Raw genomic sequence first — 21,843 nt, forward strand, 5'->3', positions numbered from 1 at the left:
GCAATAACCTGCAAATCCGTGCATTGTGATGCAGAATTGCCTTCCAGTTTTTTTTATTCCAACATCTTTTAAATAATATGCGGGCGTGTATGTTTAAAAAATAATTACTGGCGGTTAGATTGACATATAGATATTAAACTAGTCGCCCAACTCGCGGGAAAACATGTTTTAAAAGGCATGTTATTAATTAAAATGGTTTCTGAGTGACACTATTCTGCTAATGCCCCGTGTTGCTTTTACCGAAAAGTTGCATTTTTGCGAATACAGGCGCCCATCGAAAATAGTGGATCCAAAGCAAGCACACAAGTTTACACAGAGTGCTCAGTTATGAACATATTGCACCTCGACATTTATTTTTCTTAGCACTCCACTTAGTGTATTCCAGCAGTTCTTTGTATAGCAGAGTGTATTATACAAGCTGGGGGAGGGGGGGGGGATCCTTCACTAACAATAGGCTTTGCTATATACATAACTTTATACATGTCCTTTAAACGTTTACACTCACAACTAAAGTACAATTTAGAGCCAGGCTTCTGAGCAACCTTCTGTAGAATGCATCACACATTTTTTTGGCCAAAAGATGTACACGTATTAATTTTTTTCCTGCCCCAGTTAAAGGAGCCCCCGCTCGCAGCTACTGATTTATTCATTAGCTTTCCTGGTATTTTCAGATATTTCAAATGTGCACAATTCCTTCCCGTTAACCGTGCGGGCATCGAACACGCTGCACGGCTTCAGGGAGTCACTGAGAGTTTTTTATCGCCTCTGATCCCACCCTCGCCGAATAAGGCAAAATCTCTGACTTTCAATTGTGACAACGAGGACGGAGCTGCGAAGTGGAAGGGTCAGTTCCAAACACTGCAAGCACTCCATATTTGGGTACGGTCATGTAGTGTCGGTTATGTTATTGGACTAGTAATCCAGAGAGCATTAGTTCATAATCCCACCATGGCCGTTTGAGAATCCAGTTTACAAAATCTGGAAATAAATAAAAAGCTGGCATCAGTAAAAAGTGACCCATGGGCACTCGTAAAATAAAATAAAAAACTGGTTTACTAATGTCCTTTGGGGAAGGGAACCTGCCGTCTGGCCTAAAAGTGACTCCGTTCTCACACCAACGTGGTTGATTCTGAACTGCCCTTTAAAGTGGTCTACTTGTATCAAACGACTTCGGTTCAAGAAGGCCCAACCACCTTGTCAGGGCAACTGGGGGCGGGCAATAAATGCTGGCCTTAGCCACATCTTCAAGGATGAATTTTTAAAATATATTGGTAGGGCGCTTTCTCCAACCAGTAATGCTCCCCGTCTCCATTCTTGGAGAAGTGAGACTGTAAAACACGGTTAAAAAAAAACAACCCCACTCAACTATAGCCGAGGTGCGACTGCCGATTCCCCGTGTCTCTATCTCCATTGTTAAATGCTCTTCATATATCCCTTTTGAGGTTAGTGTTGGCAGACACGATTCTGGAGGACTGAATAACGCAGATGATCCGTGTGCTCGTTTCCTCCTCGGAGCCTAGCATACAATCACACCGTATAGGATGAAATTACATGGGTTAGAAAACAATATACAATATACATACAGAGAACGAGGATAATATTTGGCGGATAGCACCCCCACCGATCGGCGATCACATACGGAGTTTTCCAGGCGGGGTTCTTGAAATGTTGGTCTGTTTTTTTTTAATCTCCCTTTAATTTTTCAAATGATCTACATTAAAAAAAATGTTCAGGGGCAATTGAGTACATCCAAAAGCGTCTCGCCTCACAAGTCACCTTACCAGGCCCTGATGCCCTGTAGAGTCCCTTGGCATGCAGACACGGCGGCTCCTTGGTGAGATTGAGCCTGCATCGCACCGTTCACATTACTCAGGTCCACGTTCATGAAGGCATTGGGCGCAGAGGAAGGCGGCAGCGAAGGGATACTGCTGTACGTGCAGCTGTAGTTAGCGTTGTAGGCCGGAGTGCCGCCGTAAGTGCCGTACGAGGCTGGGTAGCCATTGTAAGCGTACGCGTTGGCCCCGACGCTGTAAGGGCCGCCGTAACTCTGGGATCCTGCTATGCACGGCTTGCCGTCCCGAACCAACACCGGCACCGCCACCCGCCTGGGCGGAGGCGGGTGATGGTGGCCCGCCATCTCCAAGGACTTGTCCTGCCGCTGCCTTTTGCACTTGTAGCGCCGGTTCTGGAACCAAATCTTGACCTGGGTGGAGGTGAGTTTGAGCGTGTTGGCGAGGTGTTCCCTCTCGGGGGCGGACAGATACCTCTGCTGCTTGAACCTTCGCTCCAGCTCGAACACCTGAGCCTGGGAGAAAAGCACACGCGGTTTCCTTCTCTGCCTCTGCTTCGGTCGTTCGGCGTCCTCTCGCTTATTATCCTCGCTTTCTGGAGATTTCTTCAACGAGCAGCTTTCTGCAGAAACATGAGCGAACCATCAGAAGCACGATTGACTTACACCCTGCAATAGGGAACGTAGACTCCAGCAATAACCGGAAACCCTTTTAAAATTCATTGGATTACAAAATCTAACTGAATTAAAGAATAATATTTCAGGTTCGGGGAATATATTTGTGAGCTGAAGTAATGATTGAATCCAGGGTTATCGCCAACAGTGATTTTAATCTACCTCATATCAGGCAGATTTCGAGAGGCGATTGCAATTATATTTGGGATTCAGGAAATTCATTCACATTCCACCAAATTGCTATTCCAGGCCGCTCAATTGTTTTATTGAATTATATTCAAATTGAAGGCTAAAATATCACGTCCTACCTTTTATTATGCCGTTTAATTTCATAATAACGTGGAGACGTTCGTTTAATTCCCTTAAAATGAAATAAAATCGCTGTGTGCACCAAAACAATACTTTTCAAACATTATACAAGTCAGTCTCAGTTGCCAAGATCTGTCTTTTAAAATGTGGGTGCATGTACAAGTTTGTAGACGAAAAAAAAATCCCATTTAAATGTCACATTCTCACTCTGAATTATATCACCACAATGTAAACCGCGACCTGTTTGTGATGTATGAACTTACACACACAAACACACACACCAATGTATAATATGAAGTCAAAACTTTTGAAAAATACTTGAATTAATAATTTTTTCGATAATTGTTGTCAGTCGCCGCCCTATACATAGGCCCAGATACAAGTTCCCTATGGGAACTTGTTTGAATATTTTAAATGCTGGTACGCACATGCTGCATAGTGCAAAACAAAATCTATACATGGGCATTACAGTAAAGGATGCGAGCACAACTTAGAGCCCGAATAATTGGCTTGCGATTGCTGAAAATTTCCAGGGACCTGTGCAATTGTACTTGTGTCTCTCAATGGACATGGGGGCCCCGTGTTCTCTGCATAGAACGATCAATATAAAGCATTTAAAAACAAATATATATATATATATATTCTTCCACATTAGCAGTGAAATCTTGCGGGTGTCTTAAGAATGCACATTATCCCCCGAATATCCTCGAAAATTAAATTTAAAAAGTGACTTCGAACGGTGTCATTTTGCTTTCATTTTCAAGGAATTACTCTGTGTGTGTGTGGGGTGGGGGGGGGGGGGGGGGGTAAATGTTAACTGGCTGACCATGTCGATTAGCTCAGTGAGAGCTGTATGAATCCTATTCTCGCGAAAACAACATTAAAAGGACAACGTTGCCTCTGCAAAAACATTTTTTTAAACTATAAATTTTCAAATATTTACATTTCAATACTGCAATTTTAAAGTTTAAACGCAATCAGAGATTTACAGTGATATTTTAGCACGGTCTAATTAATCACTTTACAAAGTATCTATGAATCGGGTACTTACTCTTGTCCTGGCCCCGTAAGATCTCGTTATCTAATTTGGTTTCACACGGGCTCCCCAGCGCTGCGTGGACATACAGCTCGGGAGAAAGGCTCGCGTCGCCCGGACTGCCTTGCACTGACAGAGAGTTCAGAAAGGGGATTTTCTCCTCGCCATCCGAGAAGCTGGAGCCATCTCCGGCAGCGTGCATGCAAGACGGCGGCGGCTGGAACTGAGGCGGCAAATCCCGCTGCAGATGATGGGTCACTTGCTGGTGCGATTGCTGCTCCAGGTTCAGAATGTCTTTAACCGAGAATGGCGTCGATGTGACGGGACTCGGAAGCATCATCGGGCAAGATGCGAAGAAAGTTAATTATAAATCCGCCAGCTTAATCTCTCTCTCTCTCCTTTCAAATCCCAGCACGCTCTTTTTTCCTCCTAAATTGCAATCGAAAACAAAAGATCTCAAACTCCCCTTAATTACAGTGTTTTTTTTTTCTGTTTGCTAAATTGTACATGCAACTACAGTTGGATGAGTTGGGATTTTTTTTCTTTGCTGCAGTCAATGGGTTGCACACTGTGCAGAATCGCCGAGTCCAGTTTTGTTACTGTTCGGCCACCCCGGGAAGCGGGTGGCGTCACAATGGAGGGGGTGGGGCGGAGCCTGGGCACGTCGTTCGCTCACTTGCGCCCAAAATGGGGCGGGGAGGAGGAAAGCGCGCCCAGTGCTTCTCCGGCCACTGATTGGCTAAAGTAAGGTTGCCTGCACGCCGCCGACCCCCTGGGCAAAAAGTGAGTCGCCCGCTGCAGCTAGCAGCAGAAATGGGGCTGGATTAGTCAGGGTGAAGCCATTCAATTCGAAATTATATTTGTTAGCCGTTGCTTTGTCATCATAGATGTTATGTGCACAGTGTTGCCGTCGTTTTAAAAAAAATATATCAATCTTTAAAATAAATGAAACCAAACTAATATGCATTTTAGCAGATTCAAACTTTATAGTTGTGCTACTTCACCAGCTATTAGCCACTCATAATTTGTTAATCTTTTAAACTATACCTCATTCCTATTATTACGTGAACAGTATTCATTGCAAAAAAGACTGATAACTAGAAGCCATTATTTGCATAAAGTGCAAATTAACTATTGATCGTGAACGCTGTACTTAATAAAAGCTTACTTAGTATTAATAGTCACACGAACACATCTGTATGATTAATGCATGGGTGGCTTTCGAACACTTATTTTCTCACGCTGTAATTTAACAATGGAGAAAGTTATATCTGAAACGTTATTCTATTACATATATATATATGGAGATCAAAGTAACTGTGAGTAGACATATCACTCCCCTCCCCCCATTTGATAGATTGCTGTTTCTTCAATTATAATGTGTCTTCAGTACGAAATGTAATAGCTTGTAGCTAATGACAATAAAACACCTTGTAACTGACAGTATGATTATATAAATCAGTTTACTACTACAATGCACATTGGGCCGTATCAGAGATCATGCATTGAAATTGAACTGAGGCGGTGCTAGGTTCTTCCTTGTTGGTGAATGTGTATCTTTTGTAAATTTAAAAAATATGTTTTCAAATCTAGAAATAAGCGGCAATAAGGAATTCGTCTCGCATATAAATCTATTTCCGCCCCTATAGTTTTGTCTTTGATCTCTAGGCCTCTTGCGCTTGAAGCAGTTCAGAACTCCACAGAGTGCGACGGGACAAGACTTTAGTGCGATTACACTAAGCTTTTGGGGAATTTAGTTCAAAAACAGCCTCAAATTGTAAAAACCGCGACATGCTCGCACGTAATAAGAAGAAAATAACTTGCTCAGAGACCTTCGGAAAAGTAGTGCGCTCCGATTTAAAGTTTTCGCTTATCAGTGTGCCTTCTTGACAATCTTCCCGCACAGCAGCAATCCGCGCTACTGCTCAATTTACGGGAATAGAAAAGGCGCCGATAGATGTGTTTTTTTCAAAACACTCAGCAACATTTCTAGGATTATTTGAAACCTGCCGCGGCGTGGCGGATAGGCGAGACATTTTCAGATGTGTTTCCACATAATTGTGAAATTAATTGTATTTGTAATGTTGTGCAGATTGAAAAATGCAGCTGTGTTATAGGATTGCAATGTCCTCACACCGCATTCAAGCCTATCGCGGGCTGGAGCTGGCGAAAATCGAGGATGTCGTGACGATAAGTAGTTAGTGTCCCGCTTTGCAGCTTATAACCTGGTTCGTCCATATTTGTGGGTTTAACTGGTGTAGATTTACCCCCAAAAAGGAAGATCTGTGGAAATGACCTTATTTAAATGTAACTACAATCAACTCTGTGTCCACCATAGTTCGATACAAATATTTGTTTTTCAAATAAGGCAAAGTGTCACGGAAAACACCCACAATATAAACCACTCGGTCCACTTCATTCATAACAGCCATCATCCCAGCTCATTGAACTGTTTACATTCCTACAATCTACTGTCTTTTAAAACTGGAGATTAGTGTTATCTATTTGACTCGCCTCGTTTCTTTAAACCGTGGCGGTGTTGTGAATAGGTAACATATTAATTACAAATAATATTTCTACTACAGGGGTTATCATTGATTATTTCCTCTCCCCGCGATTGCAATTTAATGTTCATTTATAAAAGAGCGATAAAAGGCTTACATGACTAAATAAAAATATAATTACAAAAACAGAGGGTAGATATATTCTTGCAAAACATGCTGGTCTGTGGAGCATTGCAATAATCGCTTGTTTTTGAAGTATTGCTGCTTCTTATCCTCCGTGCCTCACTGAAGCTCCATAACAAATCTACATCCACATTTATATTTCCTTCGGCTTCTGCTTTGATTCGGAATCTCTCTCGTCCCCTTGGAGTTTAAATTGAGCTGAAATCAGATGTAGACTCCTACAGTAACCAGCTGGCTATTCCAAGTGATATTGCGCGACGTATGGCTTGAGTGTGTGTGCTGACAAAAAACATTAAATGCGGATTTATTCGGATTTATCGTTTTACCTCGTCGCGTAATCGCAGCGACGAGATTGCATGCAACCGGATCGATGCGTTTTTCGATTCTAAACCGACCCGCTCCCTGCATTGTAGACTAAAACTGAGAGCATAAATGTTAGCAAACACATCACCGAAAACTAGTAGATGATTTCATTTAACACTGTTCTACCGACCAGTTCAAGTAGGATTATTTATCAAGATCAACTAACGATGTATAACTACTTCTTTCTCAATTCAAACTCAGCTACCCAATACTGTGCTAGATCTAGAAGTAAGACCAGTCAGTGAACACATTAGTTCATTAATGCGTTTAGCGAATCCGAAAGCGCCGGGGATCAAATAATTAGGGAGGGTTCAAACCGAAGACAATTGCAATCGGATTTTGTTGCAGATTTTAATATAAGGAGGAGAAAGTGAAATATACGAGTTTATAAAAATTGACAGTTTAATGAGAAAGTCACTTGGGGGAACTCGATTCATAATATTATTTAATCAATAATGTAATCATTAATTTCTATTGTCACCAATAACTACTGTATTATTTTATCTATTCCATTATTTTTTCTCTGAACCAGCTGGTTATTATTAGCTCAGCAACGTTAGTGTTTCATTCATTTATTTATGTTCTACTTCAATGCGTGTGATTTGCATATAAATGTAGATCTTGGAATCAGAAGTCGCGATTAACTCGAGCGCATGCCTTGCGCCAAACCGCGAACGGTACAGGTATCGGGAGAGACGAAGTAACTGGTTTGCTCTCACACTGTGTCGCCTCCCCCCACCCACCCATTTCTTGAACGGAGTTGGGAGCTATAACCTCAAATCTTGGGCAAGATCCCAAACGAAACGAGCGTCAATTCGCCTCGCGATCCCCCCTCCTTCGCCGTTTAATTGAACTCAATTAGGGTACATGTAGATAGTGCACGAGTAGAGCTTATTCGCTTCGTTTGGAATAGTAGCACTTTCTAAAGCATCGCAGTAGTGGTTGAATACTCACCGAAGCGATGTTGGACTGATATGCGAGTGATGGAAGGGGACATGATATCTGATGGTTCATCGCTGTGTTTTTTTTTTGGTCATCTCTTTTGATGAAGTGATGAAAAACTATTTCACTCGCCTTACAATGATCTACTTTTAAAATATGACAAAGTATATGGCAGGACATCAGAGCGGAATTCATGTTACTACTTGGTCTTTCTATCACTTATTTATACAGTAAATAGTGGGAAACACTGATTGAAAGCACTTTAATCCAGGTAGATGTTCGTATCAAACTGCAAATGTATGAACTATGATTTAATGATGACTGCTTAAAGAGAGGAATTCGGATGGATGCACATCTGTCTTGTTACTTTTTACAAGCTGTATTGGAACTGATGCCGCAAATTACACTGCACGCCCTCCTATCTGTATCTCCGATCTCAATTTACATTAGCATGTGATGGGATCATCGATGTGACGGTTGCCAATATCGCTGTCAGACTGCAAATTGTAAACATAATTTAAAAGTTAACGTAGTAATCCAGTACAAGACTCATCACCTGAGGCCCATCGAACACATAAAACGCCTCCGTGTTTTGGGAACACACAGGGATTGGGATTCTGTGCGGGAGGGACCAGGCATCCGTTAAAACCCTTTCCCCAATTTCTGGTTGTACAGGACCACACATAAATTGCCATTTTAAATTTGGACAGGCGTGTAATTTTTTTTTGCCTTTTGTTTTCCTACATTACAGCAGTGACTACACTTCGAAAAGCACTTCATTGGCTGTAAAGCGTTTTGGGACGTCCGGTGGTCCTGAACGGCGCTGTAGAAATGCAAGTCTTTCTGAAAACGGAGGGAAATAAGGGGAGCACCACTTCACTTAGAGCATAAGAAGTCAGCGACCATTCGGGCCATCGCTTTGCGGTGTTTCAAAGAGCCGTGATAAGGCACTCTTTAAATGAAAGCCGTTTATTCATCCACGCTTGTATATCCGGTTCATTAACTCTCCCACTATAGCATCCAACTCTACTTTAACAACAAACGATTATGGCTCCTCTACCTCGCCTGGCAGATTATTTTCATTTATGAATCCTTCCCAATAAACAGAGTGGGATATCCCCAAAATTTCGCAATTAGCACGGGCATTCTCCCTGGTACCTTGTTAACACATGGCTTTAATAAACTTCCACCTAGACATTGCACATGGGAAAAAAACCTCATTATCCTGCCTTTCAATAATTCACATTAAGTGCATAAATTACAAGCATGTCTGCTATATGTATCAACCCTCCTTGGGGTTAGTGACTTTGACCAGCAATACCTTACACTGAACCCGCTCCTATTTGTCGCTCAGGCCTCTGTTTAAATTGGCATTTAATAGGGTCATCGATTTGTCAATATCGCTGTCAAATTATAAATTGTAAAGTTATTAAAAGTAATTTTAGTAATCTAGTAACTGAATACAATTAAGGCGTCGGTTCTAATCCTCTAGTTTACTGTCAGTGACATTGATCTATATTAAATAGTACTTTTCTTAATATAAACAATTGCACAGCTTAATATTTCTTCAATCAGTGCCACAACTAGAGGGGAGTATATCAATATTGTACAATCTCTATTGCCTGCGCTTGTCTTTTCAAGTCGATAATCTCTGGTTTATTAATACCTTATCACGTGAAAGGCATCCATCTATTTCAATTAAAATTCCTACTGCAACAGTGCCGGCGGTGTCGGCCGATAGGATCTGACACTATCGCGGCTGACTTTCCGTTCTGGAGCAGCTGCCGAATGGTGGTAGATTGGCGAGACCCTCTCGACGCTGGGAAGGGAAGGGGTTTGGAGAGAGAGCGAGAGAGAGAGCAGTTAAGCGACCTATAAACCTCCCTTTAAAAAAAAACTGAGATAGAGCGCCTGCAGATAACACAATCGTCAAGCGTGTCCAGGCAGCCTGCTAAATATATATCTGCTTTGAATAGAAAGTTAGCGGTGAAAGACCCACCATATAGCAGGAAACTCCGTTTGTGTGTTTACTGTAACCATTCTAATGGGCTTTCAGAGCCCCACTTTAAACCTGTTAAAGTACTGTACTGCACCCAACCTGCTGAGCTTCCCGCAGACTTAACAACGACGCGCTCCCTGTTTCTGACATATTTAAATGCTACTGTGAAACACATTTATCAGCCTAACGAGTCAGTGGACAGGGAGTTTGATCCTTTACCGATTCGACCTGGGGACTGACTACCGGAAAGTGCTCACACACACACACACACACACACATCTACACACACACAGACATGTGTATGTATATATATATATATACATTCACACACAAATATATATCTACACACACAGAAATATATATATGTATACAAAGAGACACATGTATATATATTTACATTCATACACAAATATATATGTATAATATATATATATATATATACACATATATATCCATATATATAAACTACACATAGATCTACATATGTACAGTCTATTTTTTAGTCATTCGCGGGATTTGGGCGTCGCTGGCAAGGCCAGCATTTATTGCCCATCCTTAATCGCCCTTGAGAAGGTCTATAAATTACACAAGAGCCCATCATGTTTACTAGACTCCAAGCATGATGTTAATAAGGAAGGACGCAGTCAATGTAACAATTTATAATGTAAAACGCGGCTCGATGAAAATAAGCAGGACGAGTAGATTATCGTCACTGCAATTCACACAAAGAGTAAGGAGTGTTTCTAAAGGGGCACAAATCTCCAGTGTGATAACACGGAAACTTTGCTTATTTCACCCCAGAGCAGTCAACACCAAGCAGACAGATTCGGCCTCAGTACTGTTAAAGGGGGTCTCTCAGAGAGCCCAAAGCAGACCATCCCTTCAAATGAACTTGCTATCCCCCTTCCCCTTAAACTCACCATTCCAAACAACATGACTGAAGATGTTTAAAATACTGATTGTTTATTCTGCGGATACTTGAGCATCCGGGGCCTGAAATTTTTTTTTCTTCTCTCCCTGCTCGCAGTATAAACAAGTGTTCGCCTTGCCTCGTAACAGCCAGAGAATAATAAATCACTGAGCAGTTTTCGCTGGGAAAATGGCTATTGGGGAAAACTTTCTGTGTTTTTCGTTGTCACGCAAATACGGATGGCTGTCAACGTCTAAACGGCAGGAAATAACGTTTTTATTCCCTTTAATTATTTCTAAATTGAGCCGGTGTATATTTAGCTCCCGAATTCAAGCAAATCCGGATCTGTGGCAACTGAAGACGTTTAACCAGATTATTCCCTGCCCCATCCCCAACCTCTCCAAATAGAAGCCGATTCTGATTTCCCCTTTTCCTTTTAATTTCTTAAATAGTCATTACCCGTGGGTTTTTTTTAAATAGCGCATTCACCAACAGACCCCTCGCTGCAGCAACATTTCTATCGAGAGGCCGCCACGCATGCATGTTTATAACGTGAAGGCACACACAAAGAAAGAATCCCGTTTACACGCGGCATACACAAATATGTATGTTGATGTGTGTGTGTGTGTATGTACATATTTGAGTGCGTCTATGTGTAGATATATAGATATATGTATGTATCAATATATATATATGCTTGCAGATATATATTTGAGTGTATGTAGATATATGTGAGTGTGTAGATATATATACACGTGCGTATATGTAGATATATACATGTGTGTAGATTATATATGTGCGTGTGCATAAAATATATCTGAGTATATAAATATACATATATGTACGTGTGTGTGTATATATATATATGTAGATATCTATATATATATGTGTGGATATGTGTATGTGGGCGTAGATATATATATAAAAGCGTATGTAGATATATACATGTGTGTAGATTATACATATACATATATGTGCGTGTGTATAAAATATATATGAGTATATAGATATATATATGTGTGTGTGTGCACATATATTTATATGCGTGTAGATATATATTTATATGTGTGTAGATATGTATATGTGTGTGTGTCTCTCTCTCTCTATATATATATATATATATGCGCGTGCAGATATATGTATATATGTGTGTGTGTATGTAGATATATATATATGTGTGTGTGTGTAGATATATATGTGGGTGTAGATATATATGTGTATGTGTGTGTATATATATATATATATATATGTATGTATGTGTCTATATATATATGTGTGTGTGTGGATATATATACATATATAATATATATGTGTGTGTGTGTGTAGATATATATATGTATGTAGATGTATATATGTGTGTGTAGATATATATACATATTTGTGTGTGTGTGTAGATATATATGTGTGTAGATGTATACATGTGTGTGTAGATATATATATTATATATAAAACGTCGTTTTCAAATGTGAAACATTTCCGAGAGACGAGACGAGAAGCAATACAAGTGCAAGTTCTTTTCAATTTCAAATCGTTTCCCTTAATTTTACTCACACGGTGGTTGATCTTACATTCCGCATTTATTACCCAATAAAATACATACATTCAAAAATAACCTAGCAGCCCAAATATGATTGGTGTACGTATTTAATCTATCTGCCTAATGTCCACCCACTACGAGCAATTCATTAAACAATCTGATAACATCGACAAGCATGCTCAGATGATTTCAGTTCTGTGTGAACCGTATTCTAGGCATTTGCACTGTTTTAATAAACCCTTCAATCCTACTGCTACAATTTGCCATTACCTAATATTGAATTATTTGTGCACGATGTGTTGCATATTATCAAGCAACTAAAGAATAAACACACATTTTTTTTAAAAAGTCAATAAAAGCACAATTGCACGTGATACCGTTAATGGCGTTTCTGCTTGATTTCCTTCCAACGCTGGGAGATGTGGCATATCATCTTTTGACTGATTAACGCAGATTCCTCATATTGTCATGCATCCCTGCGGCATTTGCATGTATGCATGCTTTACCTGGCTCAGAGAGGTGAAGAAAAAAACAAAGGAGAGACGCTACACCTGTCACAGAACACGGCGCCACTGCCAAATGCTTGGATGCTACTGAGACTCTGGCAGAAGACAGCTTGATAATCCCCATCCGCTCGCCATCAACAACATCTTGTTTAGATTAAAGCCTCCACTCTCTTCACAGCGCTCCTGCCTCAGACTGTTAGTGCAGACACCCAGCTTTTGTCTTTAAATGGAGAAATCGAGACACAAGCTGCTTTTTTTTCCATGATGCAATACCTCGCCGACCGACCACATCCTAATACATCCTAAAATAAACAAGTGAGGGAAACAAAAGAAATACTCCCCCCCCCCCCCCCCCCCACCATAATGTTTCGTTTTAGGATGGTGCTGACCACAGCTGAATTTTAAGGAATGATATACGCATAAATGCATTAGCAGGTAAGGACATATAGATACACATTTTAAACAACTATCTGTTAAAGAAAATACTTGGATAATGTAATATTCATTAAGAGGGCACTGTTGTTGGAATTGCAGGGGTTCCACCGCTGTGTCAGATTTTTTTCAAACGCTTTATCTGATCCTACACACACACAGTTTTCTAAAATGTGCATGATAAGCCAAATTACATTAACACAGTGCTGAAAATTTATTGACTGCAGGATTTTCAAGTGTCTCTGTATCTATTCCGAATATATGCTGTGTAGCTTTTCATTCTACAGTATGACTTTTTTTGTTGTTAAAACATTGGAATCATAGTCATATTTAATATATTTGCATAAGAAGCCTGTGCAACTTCGATTGACACTTAAATGTCATAAATTTATAGTGCCAGCAATAGGCACACTTTAACTATGCCGCGCTAGTTGTGTATAGATTGTTTGGATATATTCAAGAGGGAATTAGATATGGCCCTTGCGGCTAAAGGGATCAAGGGATATGGAGAGAAAGCAGGAAAGGGGTACTGAAGGAATGATCAGCCATGATCTTATTGAATGGTGGTGCAGGCTCGAAGGGCCGGATGGCCTACTCCTGCACCTATTTTTGATGTTTCTATGCTTTGTGAGTAGCAGAGCTGCGGGGTTGTTTAGTATTTACCCACATTGCAAAAAGCGCATTTAATAGTCAAACACTAGCTGTTTTTTAAAAAAACAGTAAGTGCAAATAAAATAAGACCCGACATGCACAAGAGGTGATGGACAGTGTTGACGCATTCAATAGCACACCGTCGGTTCAGCGCCGTGGTTTGGGAAATATGTACAAAAACGGTATTGAACTTCCATGATCGCCATAAATCAGGTAGCAAAGATGGTCTGGAGCCGCATTATCTGTTCATGGGAAGATTGTCATGAATGGACTCGCGTCCATTAATCTTTTCTTTTATTCACTTTGCCCAGTGTAAGAACCATAAAATCTGTTGGGACCTTAAATTACGACCGCTCCAAGGAGCAGTGAGCTATAATAAGAAACACTGCAAAACGGCTTGTAATTGGGGCGCAGAACAAGCAAAGTGCAGCAGCTCAAAATGGTTAGCGGTCGCCTCACAAAAAGGAAATAAACGACTTTCGTTTTCTTAACGCATTGATGCATTGAGAAAAAAAAACTTTAAATGATCCAGTTTCACTCACTACGCGTCCTGATAGGAAATATTACCCTATTTCGTTACTGGCCGCTCTCCAGCCTAATCCAGATCATTTTGAGCGCTGGATATTTCCTTACCTGTGTGCATTGTATTCGCCCAGCTCACAGCTTCAAGAAGAGCATTGTTTTAAAATAAAACTTCAGGCTCCAAGCGGCGATTGTTTATAGTTCATTCCAGTTCAAGTCCAGAATCTCCACATCTACAAACAGATCTATATTTAGATAGGATGGGCAAAGAGCTGACAGCGCGTTCTTCCAGTCGGTTGCGAGAAGCCTTTGAAACTTATTAACGTGTTACAAATAAATATTAATAATTCATGGTTGCAATTAAAACAAACATTTATGAACCTATTGTTAATTTAAGCCGTGTGGCAGATTGCACCAGTAACAGGGTCACGGAGCGCATTGTCGAGCAGTGAATCGGGTTAACAAATACGAACCTAAAAATTAGGAGTTGGAGTAGGCCATTCGGCCCCTCGAGCCTGCTCCGCCATTCAATAAGATCATGGCTGACCTTTTACCTCAACTCCATTTTCCTGCATGTCCTTTGGATTGGATTGATAGGTAACTGCAATTATTCATAGAATATGATATAGCAGGAGTAGATAGAATAGAAAACTCATGATGGGGCTTCATTCCTTCAGCCGATATAGAGTCGCCTCTCAGATATTCACTCAATCTAATGATTGTGACAAACCACATGTAGCCCTTTTCACTTTTCTGTCCAATCTTTTAATTAAAGATATTCTGTATTTTGTCGCATCCCCTTGCCTGCTATTCTCGCTCTTCATGTTATTATTCTACAGCGGCTATACATACATTTGCTTAACGCTTTTAGGAGCTAGATAGGGTGATTTGAAGTTCCCGGGGTCAACAGTTAAAATCAGGAGGCAAAGCAAAATTTCTAACGTCGAAATTTTTAATAAACCGGAGGGTTTCCAACTTGTCTGCGGGATGACCATTGACAGTGCGGAACACAATTGCAGTTTTACAGCCTGTACGTTAATCGCACATCTTCACAGCCCGGCTCGCCTTCAAATCAATCCCCTCACCTACCCTGCTTCGAACAAAATCTATTTTCATTCATTCAAAGTGACCCAGTTCAGACGTCCAATCGGCTTTAATCAACTGCAAAACAATACCGAAGGAACACACGGGCGAATTGAAATAAAGTGAGAATATGAATGCGGTTCTAATTTGTTAACAGTGTCAAAAAAAAGGAAAAGATAGAGAAATAAATTCTGACGGCTGAAATATTTAACAACAAAAATGAAACGTTACAAATAGTCAGTTGGAAATGTAACGACCTGGTGTTGATTTCTAATGTTCTGGTCTGTATTCTGTTTGAGTAACGAGCAATGGAGGGGTGGGCGGAGGAGGAAAAACTGACTTGAAGGAGTTTCTGAGCCTTCTGAATGAACAGGAAGCATCTCTGCTAGTTTAACCCAGTTCTGTCAAGGTGAGCTCAATTTATCTCTGTCTCCATCAACATTCACCGTTTGAGTAAAAAAAAAACCCAGAGCCATAAAAAGCAGAAATATATACATAGATTATACATTTTTTTTAAAGGCGCAAACATTCTTTAAATCATCGAACTATTTGGTCACGATTGCGAACTGTTTCAAAGTCCACCATCTGAAACGTTTTTGAAGCAACTGGCACCATACTGTTTTAAAATATAATAACTTTTATGAAAATATCAAAACTTTTATAAAAAAACAATCGGTTATATTCAGAGCATGCAAGTAGAATCCAACAACGTGTTTCATATAAAGAATGAACGCACTTAGATAGCGATTTATCACAACGAAAATGTTCAAAGCGCTTCATACAATGAATCAGTATGCTAACTGCACTCCACAATAACTCATTGTGAAATATACTGTCATCATATATTTAGTTGTGGGTTGCCTTGCAGTGCCCAGAATAAAGTATATTTAAAGGTATTTTCTGACTTTAAAAAAGATTTAACAGACTCTGACAGGTTAATTTTGAGTAGCTTGTAATATTAAGTGCTAGGGTAGCATAGTGATTATGTTACTGGACTATTAATCCGGAGGCAGCTGGAGAATTTAATTCAGTTAATTAAATCAATCTGGAATTAAATTGCAAAAAGCTGGTATCAGTAATGGTGACCATGAAACTACCGGATTGTGGTAAAAAACCTATCTGGCTTATTAATGTCCTTTAGGGAAGGAAATCTGCCTCCCTTACCTAGTCTGGCCTCTCGCCTATATGTGACTCCAGACCCACAGCAATGTGGCTGACTTTTAACTGCCCTCTGAAATGGCCTAGCAAGCCACTCAGTTGTTCCAAACAACAAAGTCAGCACCTTCACTACACGGACTGCAGCGGTTCAAGCAGGCGACTCACCATCACCTTCTCAAGGGCAATTCGGGATGGGCAATAAATGCCCTGACCGATTTTTTAAAAATTCCGGTGAACTTGTGACGGCAACCTGTCATTCATTCCTCTTTACTGAGTGTCTCCACCAGTGGAAATATGTCTTAAAAGCGAACGAAACTGCAAATCCTAAAGCTATTCTCCACCCTACCTGGGCCATTACCCGCGACCGCGACCCTGGAAACTCAATGCATTTGTTAGCCAGATTACAGGGTCCTTGCACTGTTGATGTCCCCTTGTGCACAAATGGCACCCTTTCTGTAGCCTACCCGAGATTACTATGAAATCAAAAGCAAATTCTAAGCACATAAGAATGCGCAAGTAGGCTAAGGCCACGTTGGTCTTGGGTAACCTGATTGCTCCGGTCGCTAAAAGTAGCGACATGGTAAATACGTAGAAGATGAATTATTCTGCTCGCCTTTTCAACCCAGTTGGTTCTATTTTAAGATCTTTTAAGATTTCGCTGGAAATAACAATAACAATTTGAAACCTTTATGAACCTATTTGCGATATGGCTACACACAAATATATGATGACAGTACATTTTAGAATGAGTTATTGTGGTCTGCAGTTACCTCACTGATTCATTGTGTGAAAGGCTTTGAGCATTTTCGTTATGATAAGTCACTATCTAAGTGCGTTCATTCTTTATATGAAACGCTTTATGGGATTGTACTCGCATGCTCTGCCTTTTTTTATAAAAGTAATTAAACATTGTGAGTCATAGATTCAGAAAATGCTGGAAATCTCAGCGGATCAGGCAGCATCTGTGGAGAGAGAAACAGAGTTAACGTTTCAGGTCGATGATCCTTCGTCAGAATTGGTAATTTGGGGAGTTGGAAGCGATATTCTATTGCTCAGTCCTAATTTCTATATTCATGCTTAAAGTGTTGCTGGTTGTACATTTAAGGGAAGGGAGGGGGGAATAATAAAAGTAGACGTGGCATAAATGAAAGAGAAAAAAAGAAACAAGTGAAAAATTAAGAGTGGAGGGATGTTTTAGGCGAATAAGCGAAAGAAAGGCTTAACACAGAGAGGCCCAAAATAATATTTAAACTAGATTCTAAATACGAAAGCAGATGTTGAGAAAACGATCCGGTTTGCTTCTAAGTGTTGTTAAACTATGGTAGTCCTGAGGTTAAATTGTGAGAAGGTGTGTTTTTTTATATATATATATATGCAGTGTATATTGGATGTCTCTTGTTATGGAGTAACCGGCTCAGGTCCTTTGGCCCGAAGCGAGAACTAGGGATAATTCTCTTGTAAGATATTAGATTTAGTGGAATTCACGCGCCTGGGGGTTCAAAGTAACACGGTAATAGCACATGCCAGAGTGCAGACAGGGCAGTCACTGGACTGAAGGAACTCTGTGAAACTCACAGTCATACATTAAAGGGTCGGTAATCTTGCTGAAGCACAGGACAGCAACTGGGCGGATGAGACAGATAGTTGATTTTCTCAACCAATTTAAAGAGATTATTACCTGTCCAATCCATTAAAAAACGGGTAGTGAATAATAGGACAGAAAATAGGACGGTTCAATAAAGCACTGCTCCGAGAGTCGGTAACTAGAGGACATACATCACCAAAAAAAGGAAGAGAGTGATGTGGAGAAAATATTCTTCCAAGGAGATTGTACGATTATGGGATGCCCTACCAGAAACAGTGGTGGAAATAGAAACAGCACAGATTATTAATATTTCAAAAATGTTTAATACAGAAGTATTCTGGAAAGGGCAAAGGAATGGGAGACTCTTTCAGAGAATCGGCCCAGGCGCAATAGGCAGAATGGCCTCCTTCTGTGCTATAACGTGCCATGGTTCTCTGATACTGCTGTTGTAATAATAGCATTAACCAATCCCAATTTTCTATCAAAAAAGTCACACAAGTGTTAAGCGCTTATCTGTTACCATGATCGAAAGTCATTTCTAACCTAAAATCTTCGGAAACATCATGGAATATTGCTATCATAATGCAATTTGCAGCATATCTCGGTATTTGTCAGACTTAACTATTGATCAGTACTTTATATCTGGTCATTATCCTTACTTGTGAAACCACACGCACGGCCCAGACATGTGAAACGGTTTTGCACATTCTTTTTAACATTTAGTATATTAATGTTCTTTGTTTCCCCCGCTCCTTTTCTTGAGGCCTGCACCTTCTCCCTTCGACTGGACAGACTGGAGGTCTGCTCACTGCAGCTGACAAGGTCGCTCCTAAACCGCTGGCAGGATGTGGTCAGAGTGGGGATTGCTTGATTGTCCATCTGATGGGCACACCAACGTCGAGATCAGGAACTCGCCAGCTGAGGGAAAAGGGATTCTTTCCAATTTGTTCCTGGCACGTCCCGTCTTATGACAGCCCAGACTAAATGTGAAACGTACACACAAATAGGCTTCATGCTGGTTTCTTCTAACCAGAAATTTACACGCAGCTGCCAATCTGCAAACTTCACTCGTTAATTGCAATTAATCTCTAACTGACTTTAGGATTTACACCAATTAGGCCTTGGAGGGAGTGCAGCATAGTTTTATCAGAATGATACCTGAAATTCAAGGGTTAAATTACGAAATTACATAAACTAGGGTTGTATTCCTCGAATTTAGAAGGTTAAGGGGTGATCTGATCGAGGTTTTCAAGATATTAAAGGGAACAGATAGGGTAGATAGAGAGAAACTATTTCCGTTGGTTGGGGATTCTAGGACTAGGGGGCATAATTTAAAAATTAGAGCCAGAGTTTTCAGGAGTGAAGTTAGGAAACACTTCTACACACAAAGGGTGATAGATGTTTGGAATTTTCTTCAGCAAACGGCGATTGATGTTGGGCAATTGTTAATTTTAAGTCTGAAATTGATAGTTTTTTGTTAACCAAAGGCATTAAGGGATATGGGACCAAGGCGGGTCTATGGAATTAGGTCACAGATCAGCCATGGCAGAATAGGCTCGAGGGGCTTAATGGCCGCCTCCTGTTCCTATGTTCCTATAACCTTCAAGGAAAATGCTATCTTAAACACAGCTATGCCTTAGCAGCAGAATCATACATTTATCACCTCTGAGTCAGAAAGTTCTGGGTTCAAGTCTCACTCCAGGAACTTGAGCACATAAATCTATGTTGACACTCCAGTGCAGTGCTGAGGGAGTGCTACACTGTCAGAGGTACCATCTTTCAGATGAGACGTTAAACTGATGCCCTGTCTGCCTTCTCAGGTGGACATAAAAGATCCCATGGCACTATTTCGAAGAGGAGCAAGGGAGTTATCCCCAGTGTCCTGGCCAATATTTATCCCTCAATCAACATAACAAAAACAGATTATCTGGTCATTATCACATTGCCGCTTGTGGGAGCTTGCTGTGCGTAAGTTGGCTGCCGCGATTCCCACATTACAACAATGACTACACTCCAAAAGTATTTCATTGGCTGTAAAGCACTTTGAGATATCCAGTGGTTGTGAAAGGCACAATATAAATGCAAGTCTTTCTTTCTTATCGTGTGTTAAATAGTGCGATGCTCCTGTCATTATCTATCTCAATCTGTTTCATGAAATGACATGCCATGATGTGTTTCAGGCTAGTCTACATGGGACATTTGTAAACAAAATCGCAGCATATGGTGCAGCTGTGGTAGAGTTTGCTTATAGTGTACTACTAAAGAAATCATGTTACAGTCAGTAATGATTACCAACTGTCTCCTTGAAATAACAATGCACCTTTGAATGGAATTCCTGATGTTCTAAATGAAAATGGATAGATCCAGATAAGATGAAAGGTAATTAGGAACACATTTTACAAATTGTTACACTCCCCCATACATTTTTAATTGAAACAAATAAGATTTCCAGGTTTCTATTCAGAATAATGTCAGAATTTGACTATATTACTCCAATCAGACAGCTTAAAATAATATTGATTCTGTGGATTAAGCATCTAGGTGTAAAGAATGGTCATATTGGGATTTTAAAAAATTATTTATTTTACTTTTTCTTTGACCTGAATGGACATTTTGCTGATTATATCAAGAGGTAATGATTAAGCAATTGCATAAAGAGATTATAAAGAAGAATCTATATTATAGAGTACTAATTGATCTCTGTGTTGCTCATAACTTGTATTTCTATAGCACCTTTAATATAGCAAATGTCCCAAGATGATCTGGGAAGCACTACCTGAAAGGGCGGTGTAAGCAGATTCAATGGTAACTTTCAAAAGCGAAATTGGATAATGGATTAAGGGGACGGGCAATTAATGTTGATGTGGGTTAGAAGAGATAGCTGAAAATATAGTGGAAAAGATGGGGTTTGATTCTTTTTAAATGGAGAGGGAAGTGGATGAGTTTAAGAAGGCACCGATGATGTGGCAAAGAGAGAGAGAGAGAGAGAGATGCAGTGAAGGCCAAATTCGGGAGCCCAAAAGGGAGGGGAGGAGGTTGCAGAGATAGGCAAGTTGTAGCAATTAGTAGAAGAATGTGAGAGATGTGTTGAAGTAAATGGATAGTGGTGCTGTGTTTTTGAATAGTGCCCAGTAAAATGTGAGTCAATCTGGAGAATGGACATGTATTCGTATAGCGTCTTTCATGTCTTCTGGCAGCATCAATAATGGGTGGTTATCTATCAGAGATGGAAGCAGCTGCTTGCTGTCCAACCACCTCCATTCAGACCATTGCAGTGGTTTCATATTACTGGCCAGTGATGAACTTTTCCAATCAGTGGGTGGAAGCATTCGCACCCAATAAAAAGAGTGTCAGCTTGGACCCTCGGACAAATTACACGCGACCCTGTTGCTGTAGACACCACCCTGCTGGCAAACAAATGGGGTAGTTCCAATATGACTAGAAGCTGGATTTTGCCAGTCTCTCGAAATGGGTTCTCGAATCAGGCCATCAGACTACGTTGATGTTGCAGAAATGCGGCTGGTGGCCAACATGCGATTCTCTCGGTTTCAGCGGCGCATGGAAATATAAATGACTTCAACTACCTTGTCCCAAGAGCAGCTGAGAACCAATAAAAACTAAATATTAGCCAATCTGCCTTTGGAATAATGTTGGCCTCA

At 40.4% G+C, this 21,843-nt stretch overlaps 1 protein-coding gene across 3 annotated transcripts; it reads right to left on the reverse strand.

Moving 5' to 3' along the window:
• Window positions 1–344: 344 nt before the first annotated feature.
• On the reverse strand, window positions 345–12,743 carry nkx2.3 (NK2 homeobox 3). Of its 3 annotated transcripts, XM_070874952.1 has the most exons (4): window positions 12,625–12,743; window positions 9,468–9,620; window positions 3,825–4,238; window positions 345–2,412 (listed from the first exon to the last, which is right to left on the reverse strand). In XM_070874952.1, the coding sequence occupies exons 3-4, from the start codon at window positions 4,147–4,149 to the stop codon at window positions 1,778–1,780; spliced, it is 960 nt and encodes a 319-aa protein (XP_070731053.1). In that variant the 5' UTR covers window positions 4,150–4,238; window positions 9,468–9,620; window positions 12,625–12,743; the 3' UTR covers window positions 345–1,777. The 3 variants fall into 3 exon arrangements, with proteins under 3 accessions (XP_070731053.1, XP_070731055.1, XP_070731054.1); XM_070874954.1 differs by lacking the exon at window positions 9,468–9,620; XM_070874953.1 differs by lacking the exons at window positions 9,468–9,620; window positions 12,625–12,743 and having other exon boundaries at window positions 3,825–4,377.
• Window positions 12,744–21,843: the final 9,100 nt, after the last annotated feature.

The sequence above is a fragment of the Pristiophorus japonicus genome, chromosome 3 (assembly GCF_044704955.1).
Source record: "Pristiophorus japonicus isolate sPriJap1 chromosome 3, sPriJap1.hap1, whole genome shotgun sequence".
NCBI classification, from domain to species: Eukaryota; Metazoa; Chordata; class Chondrichthyes; family Pristiophoridae; genus Pristiophorus; species Pristiophorus japonicus.

Bases quoted from the DNA above. Each gene is read 5' to 3' on its own strand.
- nkx2.3 (XM_070874954.1), bottom strand. From the start codon at position 4,149: ATGATGCTTCCGAGTCCCGTCACATCGACGCCATTCTCGGTTAAAGAC. The intron at 2,413-3,824 runs GTAAGTACCCGA...ATGTTTCTGCAG, and splicing joins CTTACGGGGCCAGGACAAGA to AAAGCTGCTCGTTGAAGAAA.